At 40.8% G+C, this 16,492-nt stretch overlaps 3 protein-coding genes across 3 annotated transcripts; 1 reads left to right on the forward strand and 2 right to left on the reverse strand.

Annotated features, from left to right (window-relative positions):
• Positions 1-205: 205 nt before the first annotated feature.
• On the reverse strand, positions 206-4,453 carry LOC131989566 (uncharacterized). Its single transcript, XM_059354822.1, has 3 exons — positions 4,300-4,453; positions 3,968-4,177; positions 206-1,255 (listed from the first exon to the last, which is right to left on the reverse strand). Exons 1-3 carry the CDS (start codon positions 4,324-4,326, stop codon positions 374-376), a joined length of 1,119 nt encoding a protein of 372 aa, XP_059210805.1. The 5' UTR covers positions 4,327-4,453; the 3' UTR covers positions 206-373.
• A 950-nt stretch (positions 4,454-5,403) lies between these two features.
• LOC131989562 (uncharacterized) lies at positions 5,404-10,726 on the reverse strand. Its single transcript, XM_059354814.1, has 18 exons — positions 10,557-10,726; positions 10,415-10,470; positions 10,251-10,340; positions 9,843-9,970; positions 9,254-9,391; positions 9,093-9,161; positions 8,845-9,015; positions 8,674-8,770; positions 8,366-8,574; positions 7,821-8,177; positions 7,622-7,742; positions 7,343-7,548; positions 7,145-7,262; positions 6,244-6,416; positions 6,071-6,159; positions 5,857-5,975; positions 5,590-5,751; positions 5,404-5,509 (listed from the first exon to the last, which is right to left on the reverse strand). Exons 1-18 carry the CDS (start codon positions 10,577-10,579, stop codon positions 5,463-5,465), a joined length of 2,373 nt encoding a protein of 790 aa, XP_059210797.1. The 5' UTR covers positions 10,580-10,726; the 3' UTR covers positions 5,404-5,462.
• Positions 10,727-10,866: 140 nt separating this feature from the next.
• LOC131989561 (uncharacterized) lies at positions 10,867-15,068 on the forward strand. The gene is made up of 19 exons (XM_059354813.1): positions 10,867-11,025; positions 11,092-11,147; positions 11,226-11,315; positions 11,558-11,685; positions 11,759-11,899; positions 11,976-12,047; positions 12,135-12,305; positions 12,380-12,476; positions 12,564-12,781; positions 12,895-13,045; positions 13,111-13,319; positions 13,424-13,541; positions 13,617-13,822; positions 13,901-14,018; positions 14,097-14,269; positions 14,370-14,464; positions 14,541-14,659; positions 14,737-14,892; positions 14,967-15,068. The coding sequence occupies exons 1-19, from the start codon at positions 11,003-11,005 to the stop codon at positions 15,011-15,013; spliced, it is 2,388 nt and encodes a 795-aa protein (XP_059210796.1). The 5' UTR covers positions 10,867-11,002; the 3' UTR covers positions 15,014-15,068.
• The last annotated feature ends 1,424 nt before the right edge of the window (positions 15,069-16,492 follow it).

Here is a 16,492-nt window from a genome sequence, read left to right on the forward strand (position 1 = left end):
ACCATTTGTTAGCTAGAATTTGTAAAGAAAACCTTGTTTTTCTCACATGCCTCTATGGTTAACAGAGAACACATATGACAGCAAATCTATATCAAAACATCTGTTTACAAACACAACAAGTCGTGCAGTATAACCATTATATATATATATATATATATATATATATATATATATATATATATATATATATATATATATATATATATATATATATATATATAATTTAACACTTCTGCAGGCTTGTGCAGGCACACTACTCCTCCAGACTAGTAGAGGCTGGATGATTTGATATAGTTTTGCTGACCTTAAACACAGCAACAAGTGGTCGTTTTTAGGGTGAAGTATTCCTTTAAGACCCTCAGGTTCAAAACAGTCACTGCATGACATCAGATGCTCCTGTGTCTCCGAGACTTAGGAGAACTTTCACAGCATCGCCCTCAGAATCAGAGAGCATCCACTCATTCAGCTCAGAAAAATCTCCAGAGATGCTCAAACTGCTCTTCGAGGCTGAAGATGGTGGAGACTCACAAACTGGCAGATGAACATCATCTGCATTCATTTTCTCCACGAACACAAAATCCCTCCAGTCTGCCTCTTCAGACTCCGTGTCACAACCACAGCTGATGTAGCTGCTGTCGTCTTGGGAACATTCAGTTGCTAATGCAGGAAAACTCTGCTGGGTGTCAGTGCTGGTTGGTGAATCGTCGTGCTGCTGGTGCAACGGAGGATCAGGAAGTGCTGCTGCTGATTTGTTGTGGTTTTGGCCCCAGATTTTGTCCTCTTCCATCAGGCTGAAGTGACTCAAGAGTGTGTTCGCTACCTCGAGCTCTGCATCGGACCAATGCATTCCCTGCTGCCAACTAGCCTCCCTTGGATCCTGCACATCCCCACAGAGAGGCTCGTGTTCTTCCTCAGCGGAAGTGAAGTCCATACATGCAGGATCAATGAACACGACCGGGTCCAAGTTTTCACTGAAAAGGTCCATTTGTGGACCAGTGAGGGTCTCATCACGCTGTACAGGTTTTTGATGCCGCAGTTTCAGGAGGTTAGTAATGGCCTGGTCCTCCTCCTGGGTTAGCTCCAGGATGACCCGGTTCGACTGCACCGGGGGTCTGAGAGTACTGGACTTCAATGTCGGGTTGCCCAGATCCCTGGTTGAGTAAGGTTCTGCTCTAAACGGGTCTCGACGGGTTGGTGGAGCCAGACAGGCGGACATGATTGGTGGTGGAGTGTTGAGCTGGAAGCAATTGAAATCCTATTGAAATGGAAAAAAAAAAATCAGCAGAACTATAAGAATGAAGTCTAATCATAAGATGACTGGAAGCTGCACACAGCAAGCTTGAATTAAGTGTCCATACATGACTCTGGGAATATATTTGGAAAAATATTCAGAATCTACGAGATCTTATTTACTCGAGGACAGTTGATTTAGGCTCATAAATTGGATAATCTTACCAATAATCTATTTCGTATGCAGCATTACGGACCTGTCAATTTCTAAATTACAAACAAGCTGAATCACTCTTGATTGCATAATTTCTATAATTGCCATTATTTTGATACATTTGCAATTTGATACTTTCCTTTTTTCTTCTGTTGTCCAATTATTTTTGTCAATTTCTGTTGCTTTCAAATCCAGTCATCACAGGTCTTTTGATAGAAATGAAGAGGATACATGGTTGATGATTTGTCTTCACTGTCAAAACAAACTGCCTCCCCCTTTACCCTTGGTCTCAATTTCCTCCCAGCCCCCTAGTCAGGTTCTGAGCTCTGTCTGACCGGACTGAGCCCATCTTATTAAATGTCCTCGTCTGTCTGAGCCCCTCCATAAGCTCACCCTCGAAAAAACCACCACCAAAGAGCACAGAGGACAGCATTAGGACCCCCCCTCCTCACCTCAACCTGTGCTCGGCACATTCTCACATTCTGCAGAAATATTGGTAAGAAATTAATGTGTTGCATACTTTAAAACGCTGGTTGTATTCACACTTTCACTGCACAGAGAGCATTAAAGGATACCACGTTTTATAGTATGTTTGAATGCATTGTGTTATCACCACTGCTGCAGTGCACCAAACTGATTAAATCATATCTGCACATTACCCACTACAACAAACTAAAAGACGTCTCCTATCTTATTAACTGCGATATTGTTTTGCTAATCGTGATGTACCAGTTTTCTTAATTTTGCAGGTATTTGCCTATTCATCCAGTCTTGATTCCCTTTAGATGTACTCTTAAATGAAATTCAACTGGACATGGTGTTGAACAAGACTCGTCTTAAGGAAAGACACTACAGGCAAAAACATGGTTTTATTATGCACTGGTCAATTTTTAAATGTTGGTCTTTTTTTGCTTCAATTACATGTCTTCTTTCAGACAAGGGGAAAGAAAACATCCAAAATACACATTTAGGTTATTCATTTTTCCCCACTCATTGTCTATTTGCATCTGTAGATTTCTAATAAATTTGCCAAAAGTAAGCATCAGAAAAGACCTAATTTGCATATTTAATCATACAATTTCAGACAACGTGTATTAAATAAAAAAGTGTAAACACAAGTAGAGAAAATATGTTTTGCAAAATCTATGGCATTTTACAATACATATCTTTAAAGGCTGTTTTAATTTCTTAAACTCTGAGCCTGAAATATTCATTTTAGTATAATTTACATACATCAAACTTTATCTATAAATCAATATTTTAAAGGTGTTTACAGAGGGGTTTGTTCATACATCATTCATAGATTTTATAAATACTGTATTACTAAAAATATGGCAGCTGACAGCATTTTCTGATTTATGGCATGATAAAAACATCTAAAATTCCCTCTGTCAAAACCTATACTATAATACAACAGAGTGAACAATGTTTAAATTTATGTTCGAAAAAATTAGAGAGAAAAGGTACATATTCAGTAAGACAATGCCTAATTTACATATTTAAAGAAAACATTTTGGAAACTTTAACTAAAAATAATGAATATGTGTCATGGTCATATTTATAGTAATGGAAAAAAATATTATTTTCTCTAATTTCTTGTTCATTTAATTGCCTGGTACAACTAAAGGTACATTTGTTTGGACAAATATAATGGTAACAAAAACAGCTCATAAGAGTTTAATTTAAGAGCTGATATCTAGCCATTTTCCATGGTTTTATTTATAATAACCAAAATCATTATCAGGAAAACCATGGAATAAGATATTAAAGAAAACAATGGTCTAATATTTTTTCCATGACTGTATTAGTTTAAAAATTACCCTCTTAATTAATCTGTAGTGAATCTCATTCTCAAGACCCAGAACTTTATTACATTTTGTGTGGGAAGAAAGAGATCAAAAACACCTGGAAACAAACCTATTGCCTCTAAAACATTTCGTCACACTGGCCTATGTCAAGTGTGTGACTTAAGCGGAATTATTATGCCTAAGTCAAAATAAAATGTGACTTAGGCAATTCTTTGAACATGCCTTTGTGACCTAAGCAAGATATGGTAACACTTTATTTTGAAGGTGTCTACATAAGACACCTTACTTTGAAGTAACATTAATGCCCATGATACTTGTCATGTCATGCTTCTGACAGGCTTGTGTGACTCTTATGTAGACTCCTTCAAAATAAAGTGTTACCATATCTTGCTTAAGTCACAAAGGCATGTCCAAAAAATTGCCTAAGTCATTTATTTCTCTTAAGTTACATCATTTACACACAGTGTTATTACTATGCCAATAGCCATCCTTTGTTACATCATTTTTGAGTGAAATGATCAATAAATGTCATATGTTACACTTTTGGTGAAGTTTTTTGTGTTTCCTGCAAAACTTGAAAAAATGAGTTAGGCGATTATTTTAACAGGGTGACGATTTAGGTTTATCAGTCTAAACATCTAAGTGTATTTATGTTGTCTCCCACGGTTATTGAGGGTATGACTGAAGGTATGGAGAGTTTTTGAGGTGCAGTTACCTCCAGCTCAGTCACTATGTTGGGGATCCTCGCTCCACAGCTGATGGTTGGGTCAGTGTAGTAAAACTCTTCCGGGGTGATGGGATGCACTGTTTGGTTGTTGAGGTCGGTGTAATTGCGTCCAAACCCTGAAGACATGTACAGAGACATGAAACTGGGGTGGTGCAGGGTCCTGCTGGAGAGAGGAGGCAGGGTGGACTGCCTGGACCACTGTTTGAGAAAAGAAAACATGTCGGGACCTATTTTATACAGTCTATGGTCGGGACACGTGTTTAAAGTATGACAGTTGAACGGCAAATGACAGTTTTAGCTAGAGAGTAAATGTGACTCACCGCACAACGTCCATCCTCGTTGTTCATGGCTGACTTTTGGTTTTATTTTGTGTGTTAAAAGTATTGAACTTAATGAAAAACTAATTCACATGTTCTCAGAAAAGTAAACAGCTGCCGGCCGTCACTTGGAAGCCAGCGACCCCTGCTGGTTGACGTAAGAGACCCCGTACATTTGATTGACAGGCACCAAGAAACTAATAAAGATTTGAATTCATAAAAAAAAAAAAAAAAAAAAAAAAGTATAATTCATTTTCACACCTGTGTTTTTTTTCTATATACACACACAACCTGATATGATTTAATGCACATCTAAACAAGTAATGCCTGTCAAATTAGTTTTAAATGCATTTCTGAATTTGTTTATATTTTCATACAAATCTGATTTTACTTTACCCAGGCTTTAAGTTGATTTTAACAAGTTACTGAATTGGAGTTAGACCAAAACAAATTTTCCCCACTATTCACTGTACATTCAGAGATAAAGTACAGGTTTTATAGCACCTTCCACAAGAAATTGTAAAGCAAATTGAGCTGCACAAAAAGGACACTGCTTGGATTTACAAAATGACACGCACCCAAAAACAATTTAAAATCAGTAGCCATAAACCTCAGTGGTGAAATTTGTAAAGCAAATGGATCACCCCAATGATAAGAAATTGTTAGGAGTGTAGAACACAGTCCATAATAGGGATCTTTCCAATCATAAAGTCAACACAGCTAAGAAAAGGTTGCCAATATTAACTTTAAGAAAATAAAAAGATGTAGCCAAGTCTATGACCCCCCCCTTAGTAGAGTTCTTGAATATAGTGCTACAAAACGAAGTGCCTCTAGTTCAGTATTTAAGTGCATTATCCTAACAGACAGAAGATTATTCAAATGCTTTTAAATTAGAATTACTGTTGTCACAATGGAGATCTACATGGTAGGGAAACATTTTTAAATGCTTTAGACATAAAGATACATTGTCATGAAACACTGGATGCAATATCTCAAACCTCATTTTGTTAAAAATCAAATTAGAGAAATATTCCATAATCTATGCAACCCTAACAGTTTGTCATAAACTGTTATGCGTCTGCTTATACAATCAACACAACACTGTACTTAAGAAAAACAGCTTTATTAAATTCCAACATTTTTTCCATTTAAAAATTATACTTTCTTCAAATGTGGGCAGCATTAACTTTGGTTTGCGAGGTTCCTTGCGCTCCTATGGAGAGTGGGGAAATCAAAACTTAACAAAGCGACACATTGCACTTAAATACAAGTTTTAAATATTTGAATGCTCACCTTTCCCAATACTGCTTGCAAGATTATGAAATCTAGAAACTTTGATGTAGCGAGCCGGGGGGTGGATGGCAGGCATGTAGGAGATCGGTGGTTTAACTGGTGCTTTGGTAGGAGGCATGGTTTGAAGTGCTGCAGTGGGTGCAATGGCAGGGCTCTGCAGACCTACAGCACAGAAGGGGAGAAATATTCAGTAAGCAGCATGAGAGAGAGAAGGAAAAAAAAAAAAAAAAAAAACACACTTTTCTCCAGGAGGAGAAACCACAGTACCTGCTGCAGGCTCCATTGTGTGGATGATACTGCCAATCCCAGGTGTCTCAGACTCAAACCTGTACACCGAGAAGAGGCGATGGAGACCAGCCAGAGGATACGTGCACTGGATTATCACCCTGTAAGATAAGGAAATTACTTGCACCTACCCCAGCTAACAGACTTCTTGGGAAATGAGAAAAAGTAGCATTCAACACACTAATGCCATACATACCTCTCAATATTTTCAGAAACGTCCTTGCTCACACTGCGGTACTTGTTGGCGAAAATCTCATTTTCATAAGTGACATTTCCCTTGTATAGCTGAAGGCAAATAAGGTCACAACATTAGACTTCACATTAAAAACCCGAACAGTGTTAAGGGTAGTTTTAAACAAGTAGCAGTACCCTGACTGTGGATCCACAGCTGTTGACTGGAAAAGAGAACAGTGCTCTGGTGTCGTCTGACTCTTTGGGTCCACAGTATTTGTCCACCAGGTTGGTTCGAGCAGGAACTCCTCCACTCGCGACAGTCAGAGACAAGTTAGCCACCACAGTCATCCTCCCGTCAGTCGAACACACTGCAGAGAGGAGTTTTAAATTGGGTTGACTACATACGAAAACAGGGAACGTATCCTAAAGCAAACCAGAGTTGTACCCATTCAGTACAAGTGTTATAGTCAAAGTAGTTATTTTGGATTGGGTTGCAATGTTTTTTATCCTTTGTATTATTGTATACATTTGTTTGAGCAGTTACCTTGGATTGGTATGCAAGATTGTTTCTCTAAGCTATATTTATATAGGGTTTATTTTATTCATCTATTTTTTCCTCTCAGGGTAAATGTATATTGTAATTTTATAGTATTGTGATTTTGTATGTAGTTGTAAAAGCCCAACTAGGGACAGGAGTTGAAAATTAGCTGAAGCTATATCTCTATATGCAGCACATTGGATGCATGTCCTTTATGTTAACTGCATTGTCCCTATCAAATAAAAACAATTTGAAAGTGTTAATACACCATGAATATTGTAGTAAACTGAAAGATATCCTTAACTACAGGCTGGTAAATATGAAAAATTTCAGTTTTTGCTATAGTAATAAAAATGTACTGCAACTCTTGTCAATGAACACTACACTGCAAGCTTCACATGATTCAAGTACTAAAAAAAAAAAAAAAAAAAAAAAAAAAAAAATACAGGGACAAGTTATTTTCCAATAGACATGTTCCACCAACATGCAATCACTTCTGTTCAGGTTTGCAAACTTAAACCTTCATGAAAAAGTTACAGACTCCATTCAATTTCTTACTAATGAGTTCAGGAGTGGGGAACGGACAAGTCTTGACAGCTGAGCTCTGGACCTCTGATGTTTCAGGATCCCGCACGAGGATCTCAAACGTGCCTGAGAAGCCCTTCAAAGTAATGTCCTGAAAAAAATCTGCAGCTTAGTCACCGATCAAAAGAGAAACAGCTGAGGCTTCCAGCAAGTAAATTTCCCTCATCTCACCTTGTACTCGTAGCCATGAGTGAAGAGCGGCACCTCCAGCAGCAGACTCTGGCTGTCGTTTCTCATGATGTAGCCGTGCTGAGCTGCCAGCTCTGGTGTCAGCATCTCTGAGCCGATACAGATCTCCCACAGGTAGTCAAAAGGCCGGTGGTCCAGTCTGAAGCTGATGCCAGACTCGGAACAGACAGCGTCAAAGGCTGGAGGGGCTGTCAAATACAACTGGTTACTACAAAATAGTTGACAGTTTCGTAACTTTATTACATTCAAAGAGAGACTTACAGACATCCGTGACCAATGCCACAATGGATGCCTGGTGGTGAAAAGACTCATTTTCAGGCATAACTGCCAGTGTGTAGTTTATGTCCAGCTTGTACTGAAGAACTGCATCTTCTTTAGAGAACTAGGAGAAAGAAAATCTATTCAACAAATGACTGAGCCAAGGAGACAAATGCAAGACTCCAACCTCTGCCTACTTTACCTGCTGTATGACAACTGGGTCATCAAAGGGCACCTTCAGAGTGTAGCCATCAGTGTTGTTGAAATGGACTTTTGTGATCATCTGGCTGCTTGAATTTGTTAACGGAAATGTGAAATTGTGTCCATTCAAATTAACAGCAACCAACTCAACATCTTCAGGGATGTCTCCGAGGAAGACCGTGAACATGTGTTCGTCAACAACCGTTAGGTCGTCAGTGAAGACAGGAGACGGCAGCAGAGGAGTGGCTAAAGTCCTGTGAAGTCGGAGCCTGGTTTCCATATGATCCTCATCCACCATCATTTGTTCCAGGTACAGATGAAAGATATAGAACTTGTAGAGGTCACCAGTCACAAAGCTCTGGGGGGGGGGGGGGGGGGAAGAAAAAAACCGTTTAAGGAATATTTGTGGTACAGAGAATGACCAATAAGTTACATTTCTATTGAGTTTCTTTAATGTTCCCATATCAATTAAGTGACAAAGATAATCTGGGCATATTTGGAGAACTACGAGTTTTATTTGTGGACCATATCTGGTGATTCTCTTACCTTCCTGTTTCCTCCTTCAGCATCATTGGGGATGCTGATGTGGACCGTGTTGTTGTGCTTCTCTACAATAAAGCCTTGGTCCTCTGCAACTGGCTGCTCCACAAGTTCACCATTGAGACCAATGTTGAGTTTTGTGCCGTCAAGACTCGGGTACAATGCATCCGAAGTCTCCCAAACCATGTAACCGCTGTCGTCATATGATCCTTCATCTGTGGACATTACACCAGTATTAGAGATTTTCTTATTGTCCCATCATGGGAAAAGAAGCCACAACATGAATAATAAATTGTGTATCATGTAATACTGACGCATGGAGCAAGCAGCCAGCAGGTCGACCATGAGGACAACCCAGCTTTGTCTGGAGAACAGAGTTGCATAGACCATTTCTACTGGAACACCATTCACCTGGAAGACTCAGAATTAAAACCTGCTTTGGACTTAATACTTCACAAGACAAACACTATGCATCAGTGGTTTACCTCAGTACTGAATGACTCAAGTTGTCCATACGGAGCACGAAATACCAGCCTTCCTTCTGTCAAGTCAAACACATATCCCTTCTTACGAGCTTCAGAGAGGTTCATGGGCGGCAACTGCTCCTCATCCACCTGAAACATCACCTGCCAGTCTGAAGTGGTGGAGCCGTGTGCCTGCAGAGAGATTTAAAGACGTAAAGTGGGATTTGACAGCACAGAGTGAGAAATCTGAACTGAGGGGAACAACATACAGGTTTGAGAGCATTCCAGTCATCCTTCTTCGTCCCAGATGGACAGGTGATCTCATTCCTCACAGATACCTGCAACAAAATCAAAATTAGATTTTTTTTTTTTTTTTTTTTTAAAAACCTTGACTAGTTTCAGGAGAGTCTAAAGTTGTAAACAAGCTTACTTCCATGTAGTTAACCTCACAGGTGACTTCTCTGGGAGACCAGGGGAGGGAGGGAGAACAGGTTTTGTTCAAAGCATAGGTGGCCTCCTCTTCATGTCTCACAATCAGGTTAAAGTTAAAAGCAAAGACCTCATCATCCTGAAAAAAAAAAAAAAATAATAAGAGTATAGCTGCAAGTTGCAATTTTGGAGTTTCAAGCCAACACAGGCTAGAGATTAAAATCTTTGTTACATTGGAGACACCTTTTTAAAATGTCACTGATCACATTGTCAAAACGAGAGATACATTTTATTAAACTTTAGATAGTTTTAGTCAAGGAATGACCACAAAAAAAAAAAAAAGTACAAATTGGACCTAAGGTTTAGAAGCTGTCAAAGTTCTTTTGAAAATTCCAAATGGTGGAAAGCCAAGGCAACGTTGACCTTTAATTTTAGGGTCAGCATCAATATATTAGGCTAATTTCTTGGTCATCATTTGAACACAGTTTAAGAATACATCAGCAGAAAAAAAAAAGGAAAAAAAAAGGAGACCTTTAGGCTCAAACCAGACCTTGTGTGTACAGTGGAAAAGTCAAACTGTTTGTATGCACCTTGTTGTCAGTGTGGCAGCTGAAGTAAGAAGCCCGGAGCTCCACGTGGCCCTGCAGAGGGAGGACACTGACACTGTAGCCACACTTTGCTGCATACTCTTCAGTGATGGTGTACACGCCTGTCCTATCTGGAAGAGAAGTAGCACATGAGTAATGCAGCTTGACAGCAACTTCAAACTTGGTCTTAAAAAAATAAATAAATAAATAAATAGGTAGAGCTGAACTAGCTCATTGGTGATTAACAAGTTTCCCCTTTCTATAAGTATTTCATTGATATGATTCTTGGTTAAAAGGTCTGATAATTATGTGGAATAAGATGAGAATTTCTAAAAATATCTTCTCAGCACATTTGCCTGGTCCTGTTTCAGGGAGTTACGGCCCAGCATGATGAGGCTGTACAGGACTTACCCATAGCCTCAAAGCGCGGTTCATTCCCAGTGAAGGAAAGATCAACAGCTATCATGAAGAAGCGATCATGACACTCCATATGAAGAGCTCCTGTGTGCACAAATAATAAGTCAACATTGTAGGCTACTTATTATTGAAGGCATACGAGCCAATATTTTAATTACCATCAGGAATTCCTGCACATTTCACAGCTGACCAAACAGACAGGAGAAAAGCCACACTGTAAGAAAAAAGCATGTGGGTTTTTAAATGTCAAAAGAACAGTTTAAACTTAACATCCTTTAATTTACAACTAAAGCAACTTACCCAAGGGAAATCTCAAAAGCCATAGTGACTGATGTGTTGGCAGTGTCTAAAGCTAGCCTAGCTGCTAGCAAACTACACCTGCTACCCAACACAAGCTAACACTTGCTCGGTGCAGAACTCCTGTCAGTGTGTGTTGCTGTCTGCTCCTTCAGCTTTTATGAGTTCAATTCTTCACCCATGAGGTTGAGAGGAGACTCTAACCTCATCAGCTGCAACTGATTGAATCCCAGCTTGATTGCTGATGAGCTACACATGTGACTGTAACACCTGAGGGCTGGTTGGTCAGTGAGTAAACTGCCTTATAAAAGCAGGTGTAGCAGTCAGCAAAACATGGTTCAAGTCTGTCCAGGAGCTAGACACCAAGGAAGTGTTAACTTGTGTTGGGTAGCAGGTGTAGTTTGCTAGCAGCTAGGCTAGCTTTAGACACTGCCAACACATCAGTCACTATGGCTTTTGAGTTTTGCCTTGGGTAAGTTTCTTTCATTGCAATCTAAAAGCTGTTTTAATGCATCTCTAATTTCTGTTTTTGTCTTAGTGTGACCTTGCTCCTTTCTGTGTGGGCGACTGCAAAGTGTGATCTTATTCCTAATGGTAAGATCTGAGATGTCTGCTTAAACACCTATAGTCATTAGCACATGTGTTTGGATCTGAACTTGTTTTTTCATGCAGGAGCTCTTCATATGGAGTGTCGTGATCGTTTCTTCATGATAGCTGTTGATCTCTCATTCGCTGGGGATGAATCTCGCTTTGAGGCTGTTGGTAAGTCCTGCACAGCCCTACTACTAACTGAAACAGTTATTTATTGCAATTCTTAACACTTTTTAATCCCACCAATTCCCTTCTAGGAAAATGGGGAAAAGCACCAGGCATCTTTAATTGAGAATGCATTTCAACCCCCTTTCTTTAGCTAGTCCTGTTTCAGTGTCGGACTCGGCCTCACTAAAATTTAGCTAAATATCATGCAAGAACTGTTTGCACAGACAAAATGTGTTTTCTTTCAGATGGGACAGGCGTGTACGTCATCACGACTCCGTATGCAGCTCAGTGTGGCTACAGTGTCAGTGTCCTCCCTCTAGCCGGCCATGTGGAGCTACGAGCCTCCTACTTCAGCTGCCACACTGACAACAAGGTGCATACAAAATCACTTCTACTGCAGGTTACATGCTAGATGGGGCATCCTGCCACTACTTTGCCTTTTTCAGGATGATGAAGTCTTCACCTTCAACTTTAACCTGATTGTGCCACATGAAGGAAAGGAGGCCATCTATGCTTTGAACAAGACCTGTGCTCTGTCTCTGCCCTGGTCTCCCAGAGAGGTCACCTGTGAAGACAACTACATGGAAGTAAGGTTAATTTAGTTGTAACATTCTTGCTAAAAGATTATTTCCGATGCCTGTTAACCCTGATTTTTCTCTGTAGGTGTCTGTGAGAAGTGATGTGGCCTGTCCAACTGGGACAAAGAAGGATGACTGGAATAATGCTGTCAAAACGGTATGTTGGTATTGACTTCTGGAAAATATGTGGAATTTCTCATAATCACTTAAAGTACAATAGTAATGTTTTACTCAATTCTTTCAGGCTCATAATTTAGCCGCCTCAGACTGGCAGGTGATGTTCCAGATGTTGGAGCAGGACTTGACACCCATGACCCTCTCTGAAGCTCATGAGCAGGGCTATGAGTTTGCTTTGACAGAAGGAAGGCTGGTATTTCGTGCTCCATATGGACACCCTTACTCTTTCAGCTCTGAGGTAAACCACTGATGCATAGTATTTGTCTTATAAAGCTTTTACTCCAAAGCAGGTTTTAATTCAAAGTCTCTCAGGTGAATGGTGTTCCAGTAGAGGTGGCCCATGCAACTCTGTTCTCCCGACAAAACTGGGTTGTCCTCATGGTCGACCTGGTGGCTGCCTGCTCCATGCGTCAGTATTGCAAACCCTTATGTTCTGGCTTATTTCCCCCCTGCTGGGACACCCAGTTAAGCTATAATACTGGTGTAATGTCCACAGATGAAGGATCATTTGACGACAGCGGCGATATGATGTGGGCGACTCCCGAGGAGCTGCACCCACTGGTACCTGGTCTACACGAGACGCAGGTCAACATCGGTGTCAATGGTGAACTTGTGGAGCAGCCAGTTGCAGAGGACCGAGGCTACAATGTGGAGAAGTACAACAAAACAGTCCTGATAAGCATCCCTTATAATGCTGAAGGAGCATACAGGAAGGTCAGAAATGAGAAGTGGCAATCTGCAGTATTGAAAGCATTCAGGTTCCACGAATGTATAACTTTATGATTTGGACCTCTGATCTAGTAGCATTGACGTTTTTTCTTTTGCAGAGCTTTGTGTCCGGCGACCTCCACGAGTTCTACGTCTTTGATCTCTACTTGGAGCAAATCTCAGTGACTGGGGATCATGTTGACACCAGGCTTCGCTTTCACAGGACTCTGGCCACACACCTGCTGCCACGCCCTGTTTTCACTGAGAACCGTAAGTCTAACAACAAACATCTGTCAAGTGGATGCAACTATAATCTGAATGGCTTTTCGTTTCAGGAACCGTTCCGGATGAGCTCACATTCACGGTCTACCTCGGGGACATTCCTGATGACGTTGCATTGACTTCTGTTAATTTGAACGGACATGAATGTAAACTTCCATTCAGAAATACAAGCGGCCATACAATCACAAAAGTGGTTCATCCCAACAACACTCATGGCTACACTCTGAAGGTGCCTTTTGATGACCCGGTTGTCATAAAGCAGGTAAACTGTCTTAGTGTTTGTCTAGTTTCATCTTTAAACATGATGCTGCTTTATATAAGGAAACTTCATGCTGCTTGGCTCAATCAAGACTTTCTGTCTTCTAGTTCTCTAAAGAAGATGCAGCAATGCAGCACAGTCTGGACCTCAACTACACACTGACAGTTCTGCCTGAAAATGAGTCTTTTCACCAGCTGGCATCAGTCATGGCATTATCTGATGTCTGTAAGTCGCCAGTCTTGTATTTCAACCTGGTAAATCTTGTCCATGAAGCAGATTTAATCTTTTTGTATTTGACAGCTGCTCCAGCCTTTGACGCTGTCTGTTCCGAGTCTGGCATCGGCTTCAGACTGGACCACCGGCCTTTTGACTACCTGTGGGAGATCTGTATCGGCTCGGAGATGCTGACACCAGAGCTGGCAGCTCAGCACGGCTACATCATGAGAAACGACAGCCAGAGTCTGCTGCTGGAGGTGCCGCTCTTCACTCATGGCTACGAATACAAGGTGAGATGAGGGAAATTTACTTGCTGGAAGCCTCAGCTGTTTCTCTTTTGATCGGTGACTAAGCTGCATGTTTTTCAGGACATTACTTTGAAGGGCTTCTCAGGCACGTTTGAGATCCTCGTACGGGATCCTGAAACATCAGAAGTCCAGAGCTCAGCTGTCAAGACTTGTCCGTTCTCTACTACTGAACTAATCTGTAAGAACTTCCTGTTCACTGTAAGAAAGGATCGTGTCCCTATATAGTTGACAAGTACTAAAAGGCATCTCTCTGCAGTGTGTTCGACTGATGGGAGGATGACTGTGATAGCTGACTTGTCTCTGGGTGTCGCGAATGGAGGAGTTCCTGCTCGAACCAACCTGGTGGACAAATTCTGTGGACCCAAAGAGTCAGACGACACCAGAGCTCTGTTCTCTTTTCCACTCAACAGCTGTGGATCCACAGTCAGGGTACTGCTACTTTTTAATGTGACAGTAAAACTCTACAAAATTAACTTTACATGAGAGAATACAAGTGCCTGCAGACAAATGTTATACTTTATTTCTCCAGCTCAGTAAGGAGTACGTGACCTATGAAAATGAGATTTTCTTCAGCAAGAAGCTGCGTGCTCTGAAAAATCCAGCTGACTCCAGTAAAACTGACAGGTAAATTTAAACCTTAACTCTTTGTTTACACTCCTCGCTACTTGATGCAATAAATGCAAACCTATTTGTCTTGCAGGGTGACAATCCAGTGCACATATCCTCTGTCTGGACTGTTCCGCCTCTTCTCAGTGTACAGGTTTGAGTCTGACACTCCTGGTGTTGGCCGCATTCTGCATTCTGCACACTCCACTGAAGGTAGGCGGTTCACCTGTTTAACTGAATGAACCATATCTTCAATATATCACATGTTGACTGTTTGTCTTGTACTCCAGGTCTACAGACTCCCACCATTGAGCCCACTACAGTGCGCCAAACACCAGTGTACCCTACCAGACGCACTCCAAGACCTGTCTCCATCCGACCTGGTTACTACCCGTCTGCTCAGTACGTTAAAGTATCAAGCTTTAGGAAGAATCTTCCAAAGAGAGGTGAGAGCACTTCATTAAAACAACCTAAAATGTGAAATATAATTTCCCCCCCTTCTAACCAATTCTTTTCACAGGAGGCAGAGGATCTTCACAAGCTAAAGTTCATGGATCCATATTCTAAAGGACTGAATATGTATTTTAATTGTAAAGCTCAATAAAATTCATGTTTATAAAAATGCAGACTTTTCATTGGGACTTAAGACAACACTGTACATAGAAAGGACAAACGTGTTCTCGGTTGACTGGGGGAGTATTTCACTTATAGATTTACTTGACTGTAGATCTCTAGTAGTAAAAACCTGGTTCTTCTCTGCAAATTGCTTAATCATGTCTTTTAAAAAAAATCTCATGATTCTGGGGAACTGGTCTGCCATGTGACTGACTAATTTGTACCCCTTGCTTCATTCAGCCATTGCTGAATGGTAATACTTGAATATTTTTGGCTGGGCATTTGAGTGGCACTCAACTATATTAACCTAGTTTCATACTCCTGGCCTCAACTCTAATATTCAGTGTTTGAGAGGGGCCTTCTGTGCAGAGGTTCTCATTACTTGAAAGAAATGCCCCCAGTGGATACTTGTGCTCTAACAGTACCCTGGCCTTACCTTATCCCTTATTAAAACTCACCCCACATGCTGTAGCTGTTTCATAAATGCATGACTTGTGAAATATTAAGCCACAGGATTAGACAAGTTACGCACTACCTTGTAGGCCTTAACTCAGACCATAACATCAAGGTATAAGAGCTCATTCAATAACATTTCTTTCTCAGGAAAATTACTTAAAACATCTGCAGCATCTTTGTCTTATCAGTCTGTGGTGGCAAGTGTTTTATGCTGCAGTATCAGACAGAGATGCAAGGCGGTTGGACAGACTAGTCAAAAGAGCTGGTTCTGTGGTTGCAACCACTGGAGGTTGAGATGCACTGTCAAGATAAAATCCATCTTGAAATACCCGGATCATCCGCTACACAAAACCTTTATGGACCAAAAAACAGCAGTGGATGGCTCCTTTCTCTCCGTTGCAGGACGGAGATTCAAAAGATCCTTCACTCCTACAGCCATCAGTCTGTCTCTAACAGACTATTTGTCCCTGAGGGGAAAGTTAAAGTAATTTTGATTTGATTGACAGATGATTTAAAAATTTTTTTAAAGATATTTTTTGGGCTTTATTGATAGGATAGGAGTGAAGGGGGAGACAGAGGGGAGGACATGCGGGAAAGGGCTCCAAGTCAGATTCGAACCCAGACCGCCCGCTTACGAGGACAATGCCTCTCGTGCGCGCTCTACCAGGTGTGCCACCGGGAACGCCCTCAAATGAACTCTTGAGCTCATGGCTGCCATGGGAAGTACTGTACACAAAACACTTGGCATCCAAATAAGTTATGACAACATATACCCTACCTTTTGAAGCTAACAATTTAGTGAGTTGGTAAACAATGCAGGAAATGCAAAGCCATTGATGGGCCTATTGCATATACATTTTTTTGCTTGCATGCAATTTGTGATTCGGTATTTGGAAACTAATTGTGGTAAAATGAAACACTTGTTTTCACATGGTGACTTAAATCTCAAACGAGCAGTCTTAAGAGACTTTCACT

The sequence above is a fragment of the Centropristis striata genome, chromosome 17, assembly GCF_030273125.1.
Source record: "Centropristis striata isolate RG_2023a ecotype Rhode Island chromosome 17, C.striata_1.0, whole genome shotgun sequence".
NCBI classification, from domain to species: Eukaryota; Metazoa; Chordata; class Actinopteri; order Perciformes; family Serranidae; genus Centropristis; species Centropristis striata.